The 23,908-nt window shown below is 36.6% G+C and overlaps 4 protein-coding genes across 5 annotated transcripts; all 4 read right to left on the bottom strand.

Annotated features, from left to right (window-relative positions):
- Positions 1-2,024: 2,024 nt before the first annotated feature.
- LOC141840378 (protein ULTRAPETALA 1-like) lies at positions 2,025-6,003 on the bottom strand. Of its 2 annotated transcripts, XM_074728348.1 has the most exons (4): positions 5,456-6,003; positions 5,069-5,294; positions 3,455-3,779; positions 2,025-2,534 (listed from the first exon to the last, which is right to left on the bottom strand). In XM_074728348.1, the coding sequence occupies exons 2-4, from the start codon at positions 5,274-5,276 to the stop codon at positions 2,360-2,362; spliced, it is 708 nt and encodes a 235-aa protein (XP_074584449.1). In that variant the 5' UTR covers positions 5,277-5,294; positions 5,456-6,003; the 3' UTR covers positions 2,025-2,359. The 2 variants fall into 2 exon arrangements, with proteins under 2 accessions (XP_074584449.1, XP_074584450.1); XM_074728349.1 differs by lacking the exon at positions 5,456-6,003 and having other exon boundaries at positions 5,069-5,446.
- Positions 6,004-7,796: 1,793 nt separating this feature from the next.
- Positions 7,797-8,603, bottom strand: LOC141837710 (protein TIC 20-I, chloroplastic-like). Its single transcript, XM_074725085.1, has one exon. The coding sequence runs from the start codon at positions 8,601-8,603 to the stop codon at positions 7,797-7,799; it is 807 nt and encodes a 268-aa protein (XP_074581186.1).
- A 1,555-nt stretch (positions 8,604-10,158) lies between these two features.
- Positions 10,159-18,972, bottom strand: LOC141839979 (sphingosine kinase 1-like). The gene is made up of 10 exons (XM_074727851.1): positions 18,638-18,972; positions 17,193-17,315; positions 17,021-17,121; positions 15,768-15,840; positions 14,653-14,739; positions 14,455-14,532; positions 14,236-14,306; positions 12,497-12,793; positions 12,029-12,151; positions 10,159-10,538 (listed from the first exon to the last, which is right to left on the bottom strand). Exons 1-10 carry the CDS (start codon positions 18,957-18,959, stop codon positions 10,359-10,361), a joined length of 1,455 nt encoding a protein of 484 aa, XP_074583952.1. The 5' UTR covers positions 18,960-18,972; the 3' UTR covers positions 10,159-10,358.
- Positions 18,973-19,240: 268 nt separating this feature from the next.
- LOC141839978 (uncharacterized) lies at positions 19,241-23,278 on the bottom strand. Its single transcript, XM_074727850.1, has 5 exons — positions 22,869-23,278; positions 22,605-22,668; positions 20,352-20,516; positions 19,921-19,983; positions 19,241-19,823 (listed from the first exon to the last, which is right to left on the bottom strand). Exons 1-5 carry the CDS (start codon positions 23,162-23,164, stop codon positions 19,569-19,571), a joined length of 843 nt encoding a protein of 280 aa, XP_074583951.1. The 5' UTR covers positions 23,165-23,278; the 3' UTR covers positions 19,241-19,568.
- Positions 23,279-23,908: the final 630 nt, after the last annotated feature.

Here is a 23,908-nt window from a genome sequence, read left to right as displayed (position 1 = left end):
CAGAAAAATAATTAATATGACCTTGTTCGAATTCCACTAGAGATAAATATTATACTTTAGGTTTATCCAACATATGACTTAAGGAGAAGATCGTCTATCTACGAATGCCCATTTAATATATTATCTAATAATTTTTAAATCTCATGCAATGGGTGTAACTAGTCTTTAAAGTCGAAATTATCATTTATTTTATAAGAAGATCAACCTATTTTGATGCATAAGGATTTGATTTTTTTTTTTTTTTTGATGCACGAGAATTTGGCACTTCGAAAGGGTTGTAAGTGCCTTTCTTATAATAAATGGGAGTTTATATCACATTGTTAGTTAAACCAAAGACCATTCGACTAAATTCATGCATTGGATTCTTTCCAATGAGTAGAAAAGTTCTTGAACTTGACTTATTGGAATCCCAAAAGCTCGTTATGATATAAGAATAATAATAAGAGAATTGCATTGCAAAGTAATCACACTATAAAAATGCTTTATGGAACCCGCCATTTTTTGAATTGTGGGTAGGCTTATGCAAATACCAACCGAGTAGTGTGCGTTGTAGTATCGAATGGTTCGATCATTCAGACACACTAAAATTCTATCGAGTGGTATGATTATCCCTTCTTCATCAAAAAATAGAACCCGTCACTCCAGCAGTCTCACACAGTCGACTCCACGACCATCTGTGAGGAGATAAATCAAGAAATTGCAGTTGGTCACAACGGAGGAAAACATTACCTTAGCCATGTCTTGGGAGCAAGGTATGATTATCCCAACATTAGATAAGATGGAATAGACGAAGAAAAATGATAAATACTTGAGTGAATTATTATTAGTTTGATTAATTAGTTGTCGATTAGAAATTTAAATAATTTAGTTGTTAAATAGTCTGATAAATGAGAAATTTAATCGGGATGGATGGATGGTTAATCGTAGAATAATTTTACAGTGGTTTTAAAATTATTATTAGAATGTCTAGAACTTTTTAAATAATTTTAAAACTTAATTAAATGGTAATAAATTAAACTATATTTGATTTAAACTTTGGTTTGTTCCTGCAATCTTTTTTATTTTTACCCTTAAAATTAATTTAGGCGGTCTTACAATTTACCCCTCAATATTTAATGATTTTTCATTTCTACCATTATTCGAAATCCTTCATTATAGAAATTTTGACACGTCCAAATCTAGACTAAAATAAAAAAATGATGCTCATTTTTGCCCTCCAATCCCCCCCCCCCCCCCCCCCCCCCCCCCCCCTCATTCTCTCGTTTAGCCCAAATATTTATCTCTAGAGACATAGTTGAATTGGTTACGACAGAGTAAATTTGTTGAAGTTTAGCTCAAATATTTATTTTTTATATTTATTTTCTCTCTCATAATTTTCGCTTTTTGAATTTTTCATTCCACTTGCACGAGAGGTGTAAAATTTCACCCCACCCTTAATTTTGTAAATTTTCAATATGACTGGGTAGGATTGTAAATGAATCAAATTTTTTATAATATTCAAATTTATTTAATAAGATAATATGAATCGAATCAAGCTAAACATAATCTAAAATAAATCAAATGTTAAAATTGTTATTCAAATTTAATTTAATTTTTTTTATGATGTTAAACTTAATTTATTTAGATGTTATTAAGCTATTCATTCAAATTTATTTTTAAAAATTATATTTTAAATTTATTTTTGATTATTGATCTTTAATAATATATATTTATTTATTATTTTTAAAAAATCATTTATCATGTTGCGAACGTAATTTATAAATTTTATTTATAAATATATATATTATCATCTTAAAAAATGACCATCAAAATATTATTTTATTACACATTTTTCTAATTTCTCACTTGTACTTTTGTTCTGCAGAAAATTACCTAATCGTTTATATCTTAAAAATGTTTTGGATAATGCAGAAATATTGACAAACTGGAACTGGAAAATTGCACATGTATCAAAATTAGATTGAACTATTAATCCATTAAAAAAAAAGAAAGAAAGAAAGAAAGAAATGTTTCAAGCGAGAAAGGAATCAGAATAAGAATAAATAAGAGACCATGAGAAAAGAATGTGGCAACTATTACAGATCCCATCACAGTTCTTCATACATCGTCCATCATAGCATGAAAAGAAGATGAAAAGAATGCCCAATTGTGGGTTTGTCAAAATGTCTCACCGGTCGTGGATTATCATCGTCGAAAGAGCGAGCGAGCGAAATCAAGCTCTGCACCTGCGAAATCCAGACCGCATGAGAAGAAACAATGGAACCTGAAATAGCCTCTTAACCAGTGCCATGGTCGTGCAACTTGCAGCAGCAGTCCATGGCCATGGCCATGGCCGATAAATAGAGCCCCTCGAACTAACTTAGCTTTTAGAATTGCTAGTGAAATCGACACAGGTCTGACAGCTGCAATCTGAGAAACGGCATATCTCGCATCCGAAGCAAACACATGTTGTGCATCCCTTGCACGACGGAGATCGTGAGCATCCCCGCAGAACTTTACGACTCGCTCGCTCCTCTTCGTCGTCGCAGCTGATCCTGGTGCATCAGATAATTAATAACGAGGATAGTATAAACATAATAAGCACACATATATATTATTCAACCACCCAAATTGCAAGTTTCAGAGTAGTTCATCCCCGAGCACCATATAAAAATTTCACTGATATGTTCTAAAATAAATAATGTCAGAGAACGAATCCAATCTTTTTCCACTGCACTTATGTTTGAAGAATTCATCAAACTAAATCAATTTAGCAACTGTTGCCAACTCATTTATACTGAGAATAACTCGTATGACAATCATAATAAATAGCACTGATCAACTTGTACAGCAGAATATTGTTTCTGCACAAGCACAGTGCAAAGAAAGTAGAGATTAACAGAAGGCTGGCACTGGAAGTGAGCCTAGAACAGTTTGAACCGCTAACCTACAAATTCTGTAAATTTCATTACTTTGAGATGCGTAGACTCTTCAAAAGCATCTGGTATGCTAAATACCTCTGAAAGCATTAGCCCCACCAATCTGAGATATCATACATACTACTATCAATTCTTTGAATACTTGATATAGATATCTTCTTTTTTTCATCTCAAAAAGCTAAACCAACCTATAAAACCACAAGTATTTTTGTCCCTAGAGTTCTTGCATAATGCACATAATATCATTTTGAAATTTTACAAAGCTACACTTGGATATCTGCAATGAAGCAACCAAGTATTTACGTTTTAGGTAGCATCGCAGGCAAACAAGTCCCTTGAAGTACGAGTAAGCAACAAGTTCAATTGTGACCGGGATCATCTTCCCTCTGTATTTTCATCATGAGACAAAGAACCGTGAAACTAACTATCTCATGGAAGATATAGACCAAATAAATCATAGTAAAAAATATTTTTTAAAAAAAAAACTTAGCAAAAGAACAAGTACCTTGACATTAGTAAGCTATATTAACTCTTACCTGTCAAATGTCAAGTTAGAACATTCCCAGTTTGCATTTCTCACAGCATCATGATAACTGCGGCATTCCTCTTCAGTGCGCAAGCGAAATCTACGCTCCTTGTTACATCTCTTGCAGCAAACAAATTCATCACGGTGGCACAGCCGCCCATTGGGGCCTTTATGAGAGCCATTAGCACCTTTCGATGCCTGATTATAGTATTTAAGCAGCACTGTCTTTGAAAGTGGAACCTTGTCTCCTTTGACCATGATCCACACATTGCTTTTCCATTTCCTCGCCGTCTCCCTCCCAGAATGCTTCTCAAAAGCAGCCGGTGTCAACTTATCTGATTAGAACAACAAGAAGGAAAATTACTAATTGTGCCACTTGTGGCAAGACAAAAACTAAAGAAAGTGGAGATTGAAGATTTGATTTCATAAGGTAGCAATTGATTGCTTGATCCATGTGATTAAGCTTATTAAAAGGAACTCCAGTTACTCATTGCTTAGTTGAAATTTAGCTACTAGCTTCTATTAAGTGCATCACCCATGTGACTCAGAAGTTGACAAATCTTATTTAATTCGAAATTCACTTGCTGGCATGTTTCAGTGCACTTCTTTTCATGCCTTGGCATACTTAAATCAAACTTTTCGGTAAGGCAACTGATTACTTCATCTGAAATACATAGAGAACCAACAAAGAGTAGTTCTTACTAGCACGAGAGGACAAGACAAACAAAATTTTTTGAAAGGCCAAAGATATTGCACATTTGGGAAGTTTAATGACTGGAAATCCACTTAACTATTTCCCAATTCTCACTACAAGAAAGGGTTGTGAGGGCACCTTTCTGTGAGCAATTTCTGTAGAATGCATTTTGGTGTTATTTTATGGAATGTTTGAACGCATATGGCCAGAAACATGAGAACACAGTGCCGAGTTGCTGACTTCTCTGAGAAAACAAAAGGCTGCCAGCAAATACGCTATATTGTTGTCACCAAAATCTCTGTTCTTAGGTAAGTAACATAAATACAGTAAACTTCAAACAAAACTGGACCACAAAGGATGTTGCAGCATGGATGGAAAAACACAGCTAAAAGGAAGAACATATCATAAATGAACATTAAGCTCAAGTTATCAAGTAAATCACAACTGAAGAGGAAAAGGAACAAAAGGAACATGCAGAGAGTCTTCTTGAGGAATGAATCAAACACGAGACTGGTTAAGCTGGATCACTCATGAGACCAGTGTGATAATTGTTATCCAAAAGGTATGATGAAGCCAGCAAGCACAAAGAGTATTTGAGATAATAGATCTAGAGATCAGTCAAACAATCAACCAGAACACATCTAAAATAGGCACAAATTAAAGAGAGACGTGACAAATCAACTCGTTTACTTGCATGCAGACGAGGAGAAGTCTACATGAACAAGACAATGGACAAGTTGCATGGTATGAAACAACAATTATTTGCAATCATGCGAATCTTATCGCGAGTTAAGAAGCACGAATCCAAGAACAAATAACGTGTATCATGAAGATTAGATCGTCTTCTTTTGTTTCCAAAAGATTGCAACGTTATATTACGATCGGAGCAGCAAAACGGGGAGGAAAAAGGCATCAGATGATCGGACTCACCTTCCTGACAACCGGGTGTGCAATCGCAGCTGATCTCGAGATCGCCGGAGGCGAAAACCCTAAGTCGGCCAACAGCGTCGCCGTAGCGGTGGCTCGTGCACCCGCACAGCACCTCCACGAAGTCGGCGCCTCTATTCAACCCGCTCATCTCGGCCAATTCCTCGTCGGCGAACAAAAAGGCAGCATCTTTTCCCTGATCACTGGCCATCTCTCTCTCTCTCTTCCTCTACAATAAGAAAACACCCAGCTTCATCAAGGATCCCTATTTTATACCAAACCCTACGAGCGCAAGCCCAGCGAAGAGCGAGATGGGCTTGGGGCGCTTCGAAACTTGTGAGAAATAAAGAAGAGAATCGCCCAAATGCAATCAGAGACAAATAGAATTACCACCGAAAAACAAAAGCAGGAGTTTCCAAGGGTCCTCGGGCTGAGATCTAAGATTCTAAGGGAAGAATCTAACGACGTATCAACCTCAAATTAACTAGGCGCTTGAGCGAACTCGTCGGGAGCAGGAGTGCTTCACAGGAAAAGAAACAGGAAGGGTACAAAGGCGCCGCCTTTAGGCGCCGGAGCGATGCTGCGGCACGCCAAGGAGAGAGGCCACACGAGAATCCATCGAAAGGAACCGCATCGTACACGCCTCCCACCTAATAAACCGATGGGAAAAGGGAATACGCTATATAGGCTCCTAGCTTTCCCATTGAGGGCCCAAACCTCTCTCTCTCTCTCTCTCTCTCTCTCTCTCTCTCTCTCTCCTGCTCCCTTTCCCGCTCCCGCTCCTCAATCTGCCGAGCTAAATCTCACCACTCCATCAAAAACCTCACCAGAGAAATCCGGAAGAGATGGAAACTAGAAGGGAAGCGGAGGAAGGAAGAGAAAGGTGTTCCTTCAACAATAAAAAGAGGCGTAGAGGAAAAAGGGACACATCGGGAATCCCAGAAGAGGCCGGGGTTAAAGTAGAAGCAGTGTTGTCGAAGTTGAGCCCTGTTCTTGTATAGTCGTGCCGTGAGCTGGCAGTGGCATCGCCATCAGCATCAGCAGCAACCAGCGACCAGCAGCTGCTCTCTGCGTCCCCAGTCTCGTGCATGACATGACACGAACAGCATTAATTATTCCTCAAAGTTCATTCCGCACCGTCCCTCCCTGATTGATTGATACTTCTCTGAAAACAAACAAAAAAACAAACACCAACTTCAAAATTGAACACAAAACCCATCGAGATCAAAACAAACTCATCGTCTCTCAACTCCAAAACTCCAAACTACCATGAACAACAAGTCGGAGAAGAAGAAGAAGAGGTAAAAAAGGGAAATTTTAGTAGGAATTGCAGGGGAGATGATCAAAAGCGCGTACTTTTTGGATTCCTACAGCATCAGTGGACCACCTGGCGTTGCGGGTTGCCTTTCTAGCTCCAAATATCAAACTTGGATTCTGGGTCACAGGAAAGTGAACGACTTTATTCTCCTCTACCAGTCCGGGTGCACTGTTCATCCTTTGCAGTAAACAAGACTTGAATAGTAACTTCATTATCTTCATGCTTGTTGATATTAGATTTGTTGGAAGATACAGAGTCGACGTTGCGCCTTGCCGCCGCTTGAAGACATCATCGCAAAAAGCTCATTTCACAATGAACTTGGATTGTAAGTTGCTTAGGAAATAGCTTTGTATTAAATGGGACTACTTGGGCAGTATTAGAACATATGAAGAAATGATTTATCTTTGAAGTATTTGTATATACATTACAGAATTACAGGGTTCCTTTTCATATCACTCTCCAACTCTCCTGCCTTGCTTCTGGTTTTTAAACTCTTGCTGTCTAAGAGTCCGTCTATTTCTCACCATCGGTTCCACATGATCGACTCCTACGACTCATCTACTTCGTCGAAATTCAAACCCTTGTCCTCTTCTGTAAGTCTGCTCCATCGTAACCAACTCAGTTATGCCCCCGAGGATCGCAATCAATCACCATGCTTGCTCAACAGTTCACCAAGGTTGAACAAACTTGATATTTAAATAAATGTGTTTAATTCATTAACTTTTATAAATAAAAATTATACATATTCATGAATATTGAATATTAATTATGCAAATTATATTCATTACCAAATTCTTATCAAATTTATAATATAAAAAGAAATCTCAAAACAAATAAATAAATATAAGTTTAAAAATATAAAATATTTTAAACAATCAAAGCAAACTCAAATTAAGAATTCAATAATATTTAAATGAGCAAAACATAACTAACCTCAATTTTTCAAAAATAAAAAATTACTAAATCACGCTTCAACTACCATTTCAATAGTTTGGTGTTCATTTCAGACTGAACTTGCAACCCTAGCAGCACCGATTCCATATTAACCAAATCAGAAAACCTTAACATATATGTTCAGCTAGCGACACAGATCATTAGATCTAGGGTAAAGATAATAATATAGAATATAAATCATTATCTTGAAGTTTGTACATATCATTTTAAGCTAGATATTATATTCGATCTACCTTCATTTATGTATCCGTAGTAGTAGGACCAAACAGTTGGACTCACCGGAAAATCCTGCTGAAAGGACAAAGAGGATTTACTTTTCTAAATATATACACATATATATATAAACATAATGGGTGGCAATATATGTAATGGAATCGTAATCTAGAATTCAATATCGAGTACCGTGTCGATGATTATTGATTCCCCACCCAAAATTTATTATACAATCTGAAAGAAACTCTAGAACAAATCTAGATCGGAATGAATATATGCAGCATCGGACGCCAAGGGGACGTCTGCGTACTTGCCGCCGAGCGCAGCTCTCATGCATTCCGCCACCGTAAACAACTGCGCGAGTGCGACCGCGAGCCAAAAGGTCGCCCCGAGCTTGCCGCGGTAGAGCGTCTTCGGAAGCCAGCCGCAGGCGATCGCCAGCGCTTGGTATCCGTTCTCCAGCAGCATGGCCATGATGACGTGAAAGCGCAGGAAGTGAGGCCACTCCTTCCGCCTCACCACGAGGTAGTACGCCGCGAACATGAGCGACATCATGATCCAATTGGGCATCAGCGAGATCGTGTCGAGGAAGGGGTTGACGAGGAATTCCCAGTTCTCCAAGAGAGGGTGCAGGCGGTAGGCCGAGTCGGCGTGGAACCACATCAAGTGGAGAGGGAGGAGGTAGGGGGTGCAGGCGAAGGACCTCCACCACCATTTGGGTTTGCTGGTCATGGGAGGATAAATGAAGAGAGTGGGAATCTTCTTTGATGCTTTGCAGGAAATCACTCTGGTTCTAGTACTCTTCAATGCATCGCCATCTCGCCCACAGAGAAAATGACAACGTTTGTGAGAGCACAGAAAAGAACCTGCCGAGTTTGACTTACCTCTAAGAGCATGATCAGGTGCAGAATGGCTCTTAATTTTAGGAGATCTTGCAGGAAGGCTGAGGAAACGGACAAGTTTGAAAGAAGAACAGTGTTTCGCACAGGAATTGCCAGCTTTTATGTTTGGGTGCACAGAAACACTAGTAGTTTTTCCAGTAATTGTAAGCATGTTGAACAACCTACCAAGAAATAGACAAAACGATATAGCGAAGAACTTAGAAGAAAAATAAAAAGAACTTATATTCAATCAACATGATTCTTGATTGAATTGGTTCAAAAAAAGGGAAGCAATTAATTTAAATTCCATCAAATTAATAAAGCGCTTCATTGAACAAACAAATAAGTGGAAGGATGGATTTGAAGCGGAGAATCAATAAGTAGTAGAAAAAATAATAAATATAAATGATTAAATATTTTCAATTTATCATTTTGCTACAGAGCATCCCATTTTCCAGTCTACGAGATCGAACTTCGTTTAATCCATTTTTTTCCTTCAAAAAGGAGGGAAAAGTACGAGAAACCGGAAGAAATCCAATTCTCACATCCAAAAGCCATTAGCAACGTATCTCATTCGTCGGATACAAACAGAACGAATGACCAAATTGAGGACGATCCGAAATCGAAAAAATAAACCAGTTCGATTTTCTTTTAACCGGATATCCCTAAGGAACAGAGCTATGCGTTACGTACGCCGCCGCTATGCGCTGTCGCCGGTACGATTTACGAGGGCCGGGGAGAAAATTGGAGGAGGATCTCCGTTTCCATACATTTCCGATTTTTCAATGTAACAATGACTACAATAGGAACGATCGATCGATAGGGGAAAAGGGATTAACACGTACCTTTAGAGGAGATCGCCGTCGTCTTCCACGGCAACGCTCTCCAGACGGTATCGATCCAAACCCTCCCCACCTCCGGTCTGATGGAAGCGGCGAGAGGCGAAGGAGCGATCAGGAACTCGAAGGTTCTGGCTGAGTCGCGGAAGAAGCAAATCATACAGCTATTTATAGGAATTTCCATGTTGGGCCGTATTGGACCACAAGTTGGGCCTTCTCAATAGATCTGTTGGATGATAATTTAACGAAATGTTCAAATAGGGTTTCAAATATTAAAATAGTATTCAAATATTTTAAAATATTCGAATTAGATACTTTTTTTTTCTTTTTACCAAATCTGTTTGATTATTAAATCAATTGGTAAAATAATTTGAGTGTCATGTAGTTTTTTAAAAAAAATAAAAGGTAATTATCCATTTAATTTTGTGAGTGAATTAAATTTTGAATTTGAAAATGAAATTTAATTAATATTAATTTTTCAATTTATGAAAAAAAAACTTGAATAATTAAAATTAACCAAATTAAACATATTTCCTTTTATTTTTAAAAAATAAATATCGATTAAACCAACACTCTTCTGCACCTCGGATCGATTTATGAGGAGGTAAATCAGAAACTGTAATTGGTCACGAAGTATTACCTAACTTTAACCCTTGTCCTTTTCTGCAACTCTGATTAAATTAAACCAACACTCTAACTCGGAGATTAGTTGAGCAAAGTAGATTTATCAAGCGAAGTTCAAATGCCTAAATTATTTTTAAAAAATAGCTTTTTAAACTAATCAAAGCAATGGATTGGCTAGGCCGAACGAAATGAATACTTCATTCTCTCATTGTTTTGTTTGAATTACATTCATAACCAAACATAAAACTAACAATTGTACTAAAATTCGAAAAGCTAATTGAAATTACTACAATTCATGTATTATCCCTTGATGTGGAGCAGTTGCGTTCTAAAGTATTTTATGACCAAATGCAAAATAATTATTCTGTCAAAAAAATAAATCATAATCTTTCCTGAACGAAGTGTCTAAACCTCTGTAGGCAATAGTATGATCTTCTTTCTCGCAATTCACTTCTGATGGTTACTTAAGGAGAGAATATAGTTGCCAAGCCCTTGTCCACTGTCATCTGAATGGGAGGACCATAAGCCATCAAGCAACTCTCTGGTTCATCTCCTCCGGCTATGACCTCTCCGTCGGAGTCGATGATGCCACCCTTGGTCGGCTGCCCTACTCGGCTACCTGGCTGTAACCTAAGTGCTTTGACCTACAAAAAACAGCATATAGGAGTCAATGCTTTAGAACGGACCAGAGGCCAACTCCATCCAGTTGAGAAATGAGTTCAGTCGAATCAGATTCATGACCAGCCAGAAATCCCATGACTCAGAGGGATGAGCTGTTCAAAATAACGATATGAATATTGCATAAAGTCAATGGATCAGTTATTTACACAGAGGCATATTTATCAAAAGTTGTGATAGTTCATGCCATGCCGTATATAAGATTTTAAAAATTAGAGAAGCATATTCACAAGTTATCTTACCTACGTTACCTTTTTTAGGTCTGTAAGCTGCATTTGGTTTGTGTTACATGGAGCTGTGCTTTGTGCTTACAGTAGTAGCTAAGAATAAGCTTTATCGAAATCTGTAGATAACTACTCAGACGATAAGTTTATTTATACCCATTTCTTTGTCTGATAAATGACTAAGGCAATGATTATTTGGTTGGAGGGATTCTAATTTCGCCAAAAGGTAGACAATCACATGCCCCTTGATCAATTAGCCAGATTGTGGATGGAAGAGAGTCCACAAATGATTCCTCAAAAAGGATTTAGGTCAATTTTGCTTCCATTCAAACATATGCGAAAAGGAAGGCAAAGTCATCCCATGGCCAAATGGCCGTGATTTCCTTCACCTCCATGACCTAATATGGTGTTCATCATTGATGATATTAGATTCAGAAGTCAGTCTAAGGTGACAAGTGCAGTCTGAAGTAATCCACACAACCTAAATGACCTACTATATTTTATACCTGGAGCCTAAAAGCCTATTTGATTCGCCATAATATTTTAAATTTTCATTATCTTAAATAAAGAATGTGAAAAGTGAAAAATGATTTCCCCTTTTTTAATGATCTGAAATTTTGAAATCATGTTTAGTAAGCTACAATTAACTAATATTCATGGAGATAATAATAAACATTGTTATAGTATGTCATAACTAATATCATATATTATAATATAATTAGCATATTAATATTATAACATTTTTAAATTTATAAGTAATACTATAACTAATATTCATGGAGATAATAATAAACATTGTTATAGTATGTCATAATTAATATCATATATTATAATATTATAACATTTTTAAATTTATAAGTAATACTATAACACAATATAATTAAAATAATATTAATATCAAATTGATGAAATCATATAAACTAGTTACTATTAGAAAATATTATATTAATTTCAATTTCAGGATCTCTTTTTGTAGAAATTAATTTACCAAACTTAGCAAACACATTTCCGATACTCTTTTTTATTTTCAAGAAAATGAAAAGTTGAAAGTGGTTGAAAGTAGTGCAATCAAATAGGGTATAACTCTTTCAAGAAAAGAAAATGTTCTTTTACCAGAACTAATACCATATGTACCATCATGAAAACAAGAGAACTCCAGAAGGAATCACCAATTTTCCTACTTTAGAAACTAGAGAGCTTACTTAAAGGTTGTAAAAAAACACATGGCGTACCTTGAAATACAATATGTATGGTGACTTAATGTAACTTCCATCGCTCATTGTTAGCATCATTTCTAGAAGTCGTGATTTCGGAGAATCCTTAACTATGACTACATCCAAGTAGCCATCTGCGAACTGTATCGAAAGCAAAAAAGCATTAGTTGCAGCGGCAATTAGATGGTCAAAATGATACATGTATTACGCATTGAGACATTAAACCAGTCAACAAAGTACAAAAGATATAAAATAATAAACATAAGTAGAAATAATGATGTCATTTGACAAATTGTTCCAAGTTTATTTTTTACCAACTCATAAATTGTTTAGTACATGCTCTCACCAAAGTGATCACAAGTAAAAGAAGACTGTTAATTCTATACGTCACTAAAGCAAACACATGAAATTGACACTTCTTGATGACTCATTATTCAACACCAGGAAACATAGACAAATATTAATATTACTATAATAAGAAACTACCTCTGCCTTGGGTGCTGGCATATAATCTTCAGTAGAAAAAGGAACATTGTGGACCAAAACTGAAATAAATGGCCCATCAATAGACCTCCATTCCATTCTCTCCATAGCTACCTCTGGGCCCATATATTTATGTTGCTCTGTGCTATCGTTACCTCCTTTGCCCCATCTAGACAGTAAAATGTCACACTTACAGTCATCAACATGAATTACTGGATCGCCATATGCTTCAAATCCAGGTGCAGGAATAAAATGGATATGCCCATTATATTTCCGCAAGTTCAGAACTCGGAAAAGAGCCTGTGAGAAACATATATACTTGATTATAAATATATAACAGGATGCTGAGGGCACAACTTTTGCTGTTAATTTTTTCACTATAGGAAATGAGCATTCAGCCAATTCTTTTCACATTTCATTTGTTATAGATGTTGATTCATCTGTATAATGCTTCCAATTACAAACCATGATGTCATTTCCAATGCGGTTTTTGAAGTGTGAGGTATTTCTAACAACCCAGGAAAACAAGGTTAAGAATTACCTAATGCAACAAGAAGTTAATTCACAAAAGTTTTAACATTGTTAATTATTTTGGTAGGTTCTATTTAGGAGAATAACTCTTAAAGCTAATTCCAAAGTTTGTAATTGTTTATCTTAGTGTGTCAACTAGTTTTCATTTGCTCTACTTTGTTAGGGTTGAAGTCTGTAAAGCAGGTGTAGTTTTTAGTCAAATTATTCATTTGATCTTTGTGTCAGATCATTTCTTCTCTATGTGATATAGTTATCCCCGTGTTTCATTAATTTTGATATCAATTCTCCCCATGAGTTTGATTTAGTTTGGTGTTGCAACCTGGTATTAGGGCATCCTCGTGTTGCAGCATTACCAATACATGTTGCATCGTTAACTTAAACAATATTTAAAAGATTTAAGGTTCTCACATTTTATGGAATAATTTTACATCAAAGAAGGAAGCTAATCTAATTAGTCCAAACTCCTACCGGTAAATTATGTAAACAAAAAGAAAAGAATGAATGCTTAGCTCTTTTTTAGTCTCTACATAAACACAAATGGAGCAAGACGCAATAATTTATGTTAGAATCTAAAATTGACTTGGGAATAAAGAGAAAGTTGTGTGACAATTTAAGTGCTTACCTCTTAGTTGTAATAAACTTGACGGCACAGAGGAAAATCAGTGTAGCCAATACAAGAAAATACATGACAACCAATAGTTTTTTGGTCAAACTATTTATTTAATGTAATGGTGCAATGCATGATCCTGTGTGAGATTTTCTGTACAAAAGCTGGAAAAACCATATCACTAGGTAACCTATTTCTTGGCAGGGTAAACAATATCAAGATGATCAGCTTGTGAATTAGTTTCATCATGAACATGAGCTCACTTGAGACCATGGTAGCCATATTCGATAGTTGACAGTAATAAAGCAGATTGGTTTAGAAAAACACCTAGAATATTGATAGAAAGGATTCAGACGAAATGTTTTATGAGAAGGTACCATGTCCACTTAGAAAGTTAACTGCAACACTTGTATAACAAAGGATCATTTGAAATAGTCAAATCACAGATACTTATAAATTATAATATGCTAAAGACCTAAAGGTTGCCACCTCATTAGATGCATTTGCAGATGTATTCTGTCGAATATGCTACCATTGAAGTGACTGAACATTTAATGAAAAAAAAATCAACTGGAAATTAGAAAGTTATTGCTAAGTGACATACATATAAATCCATCCGAGCACTTCCCATCCACCGATACCTCTCAGACTCAATATCAATATCGGCAACTAAGCCTGTAGAATAATTAATTTCTTTTTCAGATATGAATACATATGTTCACATAATTTCTAAAGGCGAGTATAGTCAAATGGTGTGGAACGGCTAAGCCTTGAATTGTTTATTTAGAGAGCAAAGAAAACAGCTTTCAGGCTTTCTCCATACCCCAAGTTAGTGACAAAACATTGAAAAACTTCTTTTCATTTTGTAAGATAGTAGCAACATCCAAAGCACGTCTGCGACCTGTACAGAAACTAGAGAATGGAAAATGTGATGTCATCCTGATGCTGATATAGGTGGCAACACATTTGAAGAAGGAACAGAATTTTAGGAAACAAAATAAGGTTATGAGCAATGCATGACCTCTTATTATTGTAAATGTAGCATTAGAGACCGTGCACAAGTCATCAGCTGAATCCAGTACTGATTTAGCCATGCCATTTCCTGTACCTAAAGTGTGGAAAAATCAACAAAACCTTCTGAATCGTCATATACATGATGAGCATAATGATGTTGATCTCAATTGGTTGTATTAGAATCTTCAGGTTATGAACTAAGTTACATATTCAATAAGAGATGTACAAGTTGAACTACTCTAGTCCATGTATTATCATATTCTTCTGAGATACAGGTTCATGCTTCAAAGTTTGCAACATATCCAGTTGTGAATTTTAGTCCATACTTTTTTCAACATGCACATACAAGTTTATTATATTTTTACAAGGTCAAAAATACACCAAGGATCTGCAAAATTTTCATATAATCATTGATGGAGATCGAATGCAAATCCATCAAGTACGAGCATGAGTTATGGCAGTGACGCAACACCAAATTGAACTCTCACGCAGAAATTGATGAAGCAAACAAGAATAACTATCTATGTAACACTGAGAAATTTTGATCTCATACAGAGAATAGAAAGGGGATTTATTTATTAACTTAAAATTTTGGTGTCATGCATTCTCGCTAGCATTCAGGACAAATTCTGCATTTAGCAACACTGTCAGTAGAGATTAACAAAGAATTCTATCTGCAAATACATATATGCAAACTCAATCTCTAATGTTCATAAGATGTGCTTCTTGTTTGCAATAGTATGCTAGAGAACCTCTGGACCCATAAATAGTGGAATTTGTGCTTGATTGGAGCTGAAAAAGAAGACCCAACATTTTATGAACAATGTGGGGTGGAATTTGTTGATTCTCAGATACGAAGATCAAATGGAATACATAAAACTTGCATGTCCAGTGACTCATGTGTGGTATTTAAAATGTGGTCCTAGTTATATTGCAAATCTTTTAGATAAACCCCTTAAGGGTATTAGAAGGCATGGTATATTGTGATGTGTGATTTGAACAAAATTTATGTTTTACTGATTCAGCCAGAGAAACTGTCATCTCAGCAAAAAAAAAAAAAATAATACTTGGTGGGCATTAAAAGATGCAAGCTCAAGGAAGAAATAAATGCTTTATGCATACCTGCAGGAATTACCCCAAGAGGTACCTTAATTGCAGTACCCCAGTCTTTTCTATTGAGCAAACCATTAATAATCTATTCATAAGACAATAAAGAAATAAGCAAATATTTTTAAGATTAGAAAATGAAATTTAAAAAAATCAGAAAAAGATATAAAAGTTCGATATTGCATATCTGTACATCTATATGAGCTAGTACAGAGTGAGAAATAAATCCTTGCTGAATATTAAAAAAATCTTCCACAAAACAACTATGAACATTAGGAGTTGGTGTTCACAAGTCACATCAAGTGTGAGCCCAAACCAAAGAATTCCAGTAACAAATGTTTGATCCTAACGGGGCTTGCATTGATAAAAAACAATAGGAAAAATATTTTATGGTGTGGTGTGTTTCTTATTTAGCCAAATTGAAAATAGATGTGATTGAGTAACCATAACCACAAAAAGAGAAAAAAACAAGAACTGGTCAGAGATCAGAAAACATGAAGCCCACATGAGTTTCTGAGTTTTACGAACATTCCAAACTTCAGATGTACAAACATCAAAATAACCCATGGAAGTCATAAACTTATAAAGCATTCACAAAAAAAGATGGATTACAGGACCAAATAAAGAAAGGTAATTGGGATAGCACCAGTATTCAACAGCCACATCAATTGATGCAAAATAACTTTTTTGACTATGCAAATAGAAGGCTTTGAGCTTTCGTTCCTTTCAAAGGAAAAAAAATGCAAGAAGAATGAAATATAATCCCACAGACCTTTTATGTACAAAATTTGTATGGAGAACAACACTAAATAAGGAAGCCTACCATGCTAATTTAAGTAGAGATCAGAGTAAAAGCTATCTTCTCCAATGGACCATTGATTACCGAGACTAGTAACCTTTCTGTTCCCTATTAAAAGTTTATAAACTTAGTCAACTGAGTTTTAAATAATCCATTGGCCATATATTTATGCTTACTCTATTTTTTTTAGTATTTATTCCATAAGAAAATGACACACCACTGTTTCTTAGTGCTTGCAGAAAATTAGAGTCCGTACCAATTCAATGAGAACTAACAACAACAACAAAGCCTTTATCCCACTAATTCAATGAGAACTAAATCGTTCAAAAAATCCTGATGCATTCAAATTTAGTTTCCATTGTCTGGATTTCCACTGTCTGGACTGGAGGCTTAGACGAATACGTTCTACTTCCAAATTTAAATATCACCAAAATATTATTGGCCTTAAGACACAAGATAAATAACTAACCTCCACCAGGATACCATCACCACTGACACAAACAATGCCATCATATTGTAAAATGTCCAACTTATATGCAATTTCGTAAGCATGATTCTGGCGCTCAGTTTCTGTGCAAAGGCAGACTTCAACAAGTCAACTGCTAGAAACAACTTACTTTGAGAATAAGTTGAGTACCAACCTCTTAAGTCAAAAAGGACACCAGCAGCTTCAAGAAGTGGCTTAATCTCATCCTGGAATATCTTTCTTGCAGATTTCTTGCCAGAGAACGGGTTTAAAACAACACACAGTTTCTTTGGCCTTCCTGTTCAGTGAGATAAGTTTCAATTAGCAGTGATGTACTAAAACATGGGAGCAGACTAACTAGAAGATGAATGCTGAAGTAAATCAACCAACTCAGCCTCTAAGTATATAAGCACAACATTATTATGAATCATTTGATAACAGTTGAGAAACATTCTCACTCAAAAAATAAAAAGAAGAAAACTTTGCTGCAAATTAATAAATTTTAGTTTTAAAATTTATTAATTTTAAAACACCACTCAATCTGCTCAATGATTAAGTCTAGAACAATAGATGCTGAGACTGGCTTGAATGTGAAAGCACAATCTGTCATAACTCATAAAGCCCTCCAACAAGTAGTCTTTATTTTGCAAGTAACAGAATGTACCAAACACCTTATTCACGGTTTAGATTTGACCTCTTAATTGAACATAGAACCAGCACCAATCACAAGTAAAATACATGATCAGAAGGGCATCACCGTGTCCTAGTGCAATTTACAAATAATCCACATGAAATGTTAGCTTTCAGACAGATAAGGATGAATACATAATGGAAAGGCCGACACCAGATGTGTAAATGCCAAGTGTTTATGCACTTCCCAGAACTCTCCTTGCTTGCCAATTGAGAAATATTTTATGATGAATATTCACCTCAAGGCTCCCTAGCCTCAACAAAGTACTTGCAAGAAGAAAAGCTTTCTCATTTGCATTCTAAATCCTAAATATCTGCCACAACCATACAGGTTCTAAAAGAAGAATTATAGCTTGAGTTTTGAATCAATTTTGGGCAGCAACCTACGGTCCAACTGGGCTTAGCTAGGCCTAGGACAACAAAAACATCACTATCAAATATTAACATCAATTCAGGTGACTGGGCCACGCATTTACATGCTGTCAATAGTGTCCATTTATTTTTTCCTTCGTTATCCACTGACCTTTTCCCTTGTACCTTTTCCATACTTGGGAAGTACAAGGGCACGCATTAATGGTTTCAGACACTATAGGAAAGGAAGCCAAACAGCGCCAATCTTAATGCTGGCAAACTTCAGGTGAACATAAGGCAAACAGAAAGAGAACACATAATGTCAATTCATTGTCTAAATAATCGCGACTATAAACATAAGAGAAGAACACGTTACATTGGCCTTTTACACCATCATAAAGAAAAGAAAAATGCCCAATTACCAATTCTGATTTCAATCACAATGACATGATTTGATAGAAACGTATATATATAATTGTGATAAGAAAACTTTTTTTTTTCAATAAATTTGTGATCAAATGAATTGTTGTTTAAGTAACCTTCTTTTAAATCATCGAGATCAATATCGGCAAGCCTTACCGAGAGATACCAAAAATTCATTTATCCGATCGCTCCACCGCCTGGCCGCCGCCTCGTCGGCCATCTGAAGCACGTAGTCCCTCCTCGCCCTCCTCCGCCCGCCGGCCCCACCGACCACACCGCAGCACCCGCCCTCACTCGTCCCTTCGAATGCCCTAACCGTGATCCAGGGCCCACCGGTCGCCAAACCGAGGACATCCGACTCCAAGCGCAGCCGGCGCTCGCCAGCTCCAGCGCCCCAGAGAAGCGTCCCGTCAGCCTCCAATCTCGCCCACGATTCTACCCCGTCGATCCGGATCCACTCCGGCGTCGTTTCTTCCATGGCACTCTCTCGCTCCCCGTCATCCTCACCGAACACACCGCGAAAAAACAGACTCGGACGGCGACAAAGAAATCAAGCTGTACAAAAGCGCGATACCTACCACCACTCGCTCTCGCCTACCCACTCAGACATGTCGACGTTTCATTCGCCGACCGACATGGACCCACTCAGAACCACACTCAGACCCCAAACATACGCAAGGTCACTAAGTTTTCTTTATTCCGGACTTTTTCAGAAATAGATAATTTCCCTAAATTTAAAATAAAAATTTATACACATTCAAAAAATAGACTTTTAAAATATTCATCTTATTTAAAATTTAATCAATAAAGCCTGGAATCGTTTTGAAGACGGGAGGAACCTCAACAAATCACTACAATTAAGCATTTACACTTTCCTGCAATATCGTCGATGAAACAACATTGACAAGCTGCTTCTTTGTTCTCCCGTGTTCGAGAATTTGATCCATACACCCCTCTTTCAGATACTCGACATAGGCAAGTTGGTTCTAGAACTCATCTGAGTCGAAAAGAATGATTCACCTGTTCCATTGCTGATCACTTTGTGAGGTAGCACTAGTAAGATCATACACAGCAGCTAGCTTGTACTTCAACCATTCTGACTGAGTTGGTCGGGCGGGACTAGTTGTTCGATTTGGCTTGTGTCAGTGTTCCACGAATGCTGGCTGCCGGCCGATGCCCTCTCCATGCTGCAATGAGCTGGAGATTTGGTTGTAAAGAGAGGCGGCTTCGAGATACTTGGGAATGCCTTGCTTCCTTCACTGCTGCTCACTAAGCATAATGTGTCGCCTCTACCGTGCCATACACCATTCTGAACATTGTTCATTTCCAACGTTCTTGATTCCTAGTAAGTTCGAGAAATGGAGCAGCATGTTAGAAACTGATAGGGATCTCGAGAGTATGATATGGATGAGTATTCTTTCAAGGGATCTACTGATAACCTGGGACAATGTACAACAGGGGCAGATGAGATGGTTGACACAATCATCTAGAGAATCACTTCCCTGCGCAAAAAGAAAATTGGCATTAATTCGACTTATGCAACTTGAAAGATATCGAGCTTCATTAGCAATGCTTTTAGAGTGGTTTAACAAATGAAAAACCCTGAAGAATATAAAACTAGATTACAATGGCAGGGATGGTAAAGGATTTAACTTGAAACTGTTATCCCACTCCATGTTATAGTCTTACAGATCAGTTACACTGTTTAAGCCTAATTCCAGAAGAATTTGCACACTGATAATTTAAGTAGCAATGTTCCTTCCTTTTGCCGTGAAAAATAAAAAGGAAAAAAAAAGCTTAAGATGGATCAAATGTGAACAGCAATTCGACAAAGATATTGACAGTAATGAGATCTGAAACAGATGCTTACTCTTATGTTAAATTGCCTCTTTATCTTAATACGAAAGTAACTCAAGTACAGCCCTGCCGAGATGGTAGAAGTGATTCCCATAAATACATAGATACGCTGGTTGGTAATACCAAATGCAATGAAATTGACCAATGCAACTAATATAAAGATACAATGCACCGCAGCCTGCACTCAAAAAAAAAAAATCATCAAAAACTGTGCTAGAGAGAAAATGATGCAACTACAGAGATTACTTTTCAAAAACACTATGTGCAGCAGTAATCTGGTCATTGAGTTTACATCTCTTAAAAGTAAAAGTGATAATTAATTGAACTCCATATAGTTTACAGGAAGTCGAAAGACAGTTTGTGCAACATAACAGGTCTAGAAAGCACAACTTTGGTATGCTATAAAAATTGATTGTGTGAAACAAAGAACAGAACGAACAGCTAAATAAATTTGAGCTGCATGCGTCCACACACAACTACACAATCTAACTTCCAGAATCATATAGCGTACTGAACTAAGACTTATTGATGAAAAATTTCGCCTCATGAGACCATCTGTCAAAAAGAACTTTTGATGTTTGACTACTATAACAATCTATGGAGTAGAGCTTCCATGCCTGAGTCAGCAACCTCAGATCAAGTTAGAGATAGAGTAAGGGCATTTTATTAAAGTTAAAAACTGTGCCAAACAATAAAAAATATTACCATAATAGAACAATAATTATACCGAGTAGTCCACATAATTTTCATCCTACTCGTTGAATGAGCATCATTATGCTTCTTGTCATTTCTGTTAGTGTCAATCCTAAGAGGCAATTATAAGATGAATGATTTGAGATTTTCATATCATATTTTAATAAAAGACAACATGGTGTGTTTATTATATCTACTTTGAAATCTGTGTAAATTAGAATAAATATAATAATGTCCTAGAGTGGTAAGTTCTGTTCTATAACATATTAATTATTTGAATTGATTGTGAGAGACTATAGATATATATAAAATATTACTCTTAATTATCCTAAGTCAAGTATTAATATACAATGACAATATTAATGGATTGAGACTAATATATAGGTTAACTGATAATTTAATCTCATAAGTCATGGATATGAGATATCAAATTAACACATGAATATATATTAGAGAAAATATACTGTATTGATCCGCCATGAAAATATTTCATGTATTGTTATATGAATATCATAAACATTCTCATAGTGACTATTAGTATAAATAGTCCTCTAATTTAAAGTCACTACGGTTCCCTACATAAGAAGTTGTGTACTTTAGTATCAACAAACATCACATGTAACACAGGTGATTATAAAGTCATTCACTCGGTATGCAATAAGTTATGCGGAGGGATGTAAGTGATGTAGATGGAATTTGTCCCTTCCATATGACGGAAGTGATGTTTATGGGTCTCTTGATTAAGTAAGACTATTAAAATGTGTAGTCATGCTCAAATAAGTCAATATGAGATATTAAACTTGTTTGGTTAAGTTAAAGATCAAGAAACATAAAATGATGAGAGGATAGCACTATCTATGTCTCGTAAATCAATCTAGATATCATGAACAAAAGAACTAAGTCATGAACTCATTGGCAAATTGTTAGCTCAATGTAGCATTGGAAAGGAGATAAGAAAAGTGATCATTTCCGAAGAGTCTCTAATTCACTATATTTATAAGTGCAATGCATGAGATAATCTTCCTGAAATCAAATCTCTTTCACGAACTAGATCATATTGAGCCAATTTTAGTTGTCTGATGTGTCTCTTCACTGAGTAGGTATATTCAAAGGTCTCTGTGACCTACTTGATGTTCAAATAGTTAGTATGATCGTTTAGGCAACTAGCTCTATATTATTTATCCTCCATCAGTATATGTCTGATTACTAATTCACTAGCCTCTACGGGCATAGCCAAGTTGGTACTCTGGTGGTAGATTATCATATGAAAGCAGGGATCGAATCCTCAGGGAAACAATTCCTTAGGGAATAAAATCCCTCCTACCTAAAGAGGTCGCTTGGTCACCATGATTTACTCCCTTCAAATCGCTGTGGGACCGGCATTGAGGGGTGCTTGGGGTGAGCATCTTCACCTGATTACTAGTTCCCTAGATGTAACTACATATGGGTTAGTTTTCCTTTTGCCTACACACACTACATAAGGCTAACTATTTCTATCTCTATTTACACAAATTGAAAGGATTTATCAAAAATGTAGAGAACTTGAGATAAACAGAGGGGAAAAAAATCCCACCTGAAGAAAGAAAGGCCCTAAGTTGACCCTCTGCATGTTCTTCCCAAATCTATAACATGGGAAACTGCAAAACATGTTTTCCACCAAAATAGTGAACGATGAGACAAACATGTAATAAGAAAAAGTAAAATATATCAAAAAATAATACGTAGAATACCAAACATAGAAAATAAAAGTAGTTTTTTTTCTAACCAATGAATAGAAAATTGAAGTCCTAACAAAATATCCTTTTGGGGAAGGACAGCTTGAAGAACAAGGGCTAACCATGCGGCCTCGATGGCGATTCGCCGGTCGTCGAAGCAATCCATGACGTCGCCCTCCCACATCCTCTGCACGCCGCTAAACTCCACGCCTTCCTCGTCGGCCTCTTCCGCCACCGACTCTTTCCAGCGCGTCCTCCCCGCGGAGAACCCATGCGTCTGGAGCGCGACGGTGGCACAAAGCATGTCGAAATCCAGCACCGCGTGCATCTCCCTCTCTTGTTCAACCTCCTCTTCCTCTGTCTCGGCCACCGGCGGTTTCTTGTACGCCGCCTCCGTTAGCACCCCAACCGATTCCATCGCTACGGCACGCGTCGTCGATTCTTCCCCTTCTCGCTTCGACTGCGACGAAAATCGAAGGCCTAAACCTAACAACCTTTGCGCCGCTCCTTTACCTCCTCGCCGTTCCTTTTCCTTTCCTCCGCCAGGCAAAAGCAAGCCACCATTGAAAGCACGCGGCCACTATTAATAATTCTTTTAAGAATATTCACTTTGCCCCTAAACATTTAACAAAAAGGCACCTCATTTTATTTTATTTTTCCTAAAAATAATCTTATTTTGTATAATATTATAACAATTGTAGCCATAACAATTGAACATAAAATAAATTATTTTAACTTAATAAAAATTATTACATATAAAGTATTACTATATCAAAATATTTTATTAAATTATTTAAAATTAATTAAAAACTATTTCAACCTAATTAAAATCATTTTAAAACACAATAAAAATAGTTTAAAGAATATGGTATCCTTCGATGATAATAATGATAAAAAAAGGTATCTTCTGGATATTTCCAATTATAAATGGCCAATTTTAATTGGATGACACAGACGAACTATATTTAGAAAAATAAGTTGGATTAAAAGGCAAATAAGATCGTAATTATCTGGATTTGGTCGGCGGCTTGGCGCTTTCAATGCACGTGGACCCCATGACAGTACCTTTTTAACAGAAGCCAACCGGCGGGTGGACCGTCCATGTTGGCCACTGATAATGCGCCACGTTTGCATTTATATATGGTGGTGGGTCAGAAGATTG

The sequence above is a fragment of the Curcuma longa genome, chromosome 11 (genome assembly GCF_044706935.1).
Source record: "Curcuma longa cultivar G26 ecotype Majalengka, Jawa Barat chromosome 11, ITB_CL_G26_1.1, whole genome shotgun sequence".
NCBI classification, from domain to species: domain Eukaryota; kingdom Viridiplantae; phylum Streptophyta; class Magnoliopsida; order Zingiberales; family Zingiberaceae; genus Curcuma; species Curcuma longa.
The sequence above is the reverse complement of the archived record's forward strand: the minus strand, read 5'-3'. Positions and strand labels throughout refer to the sequence as shown.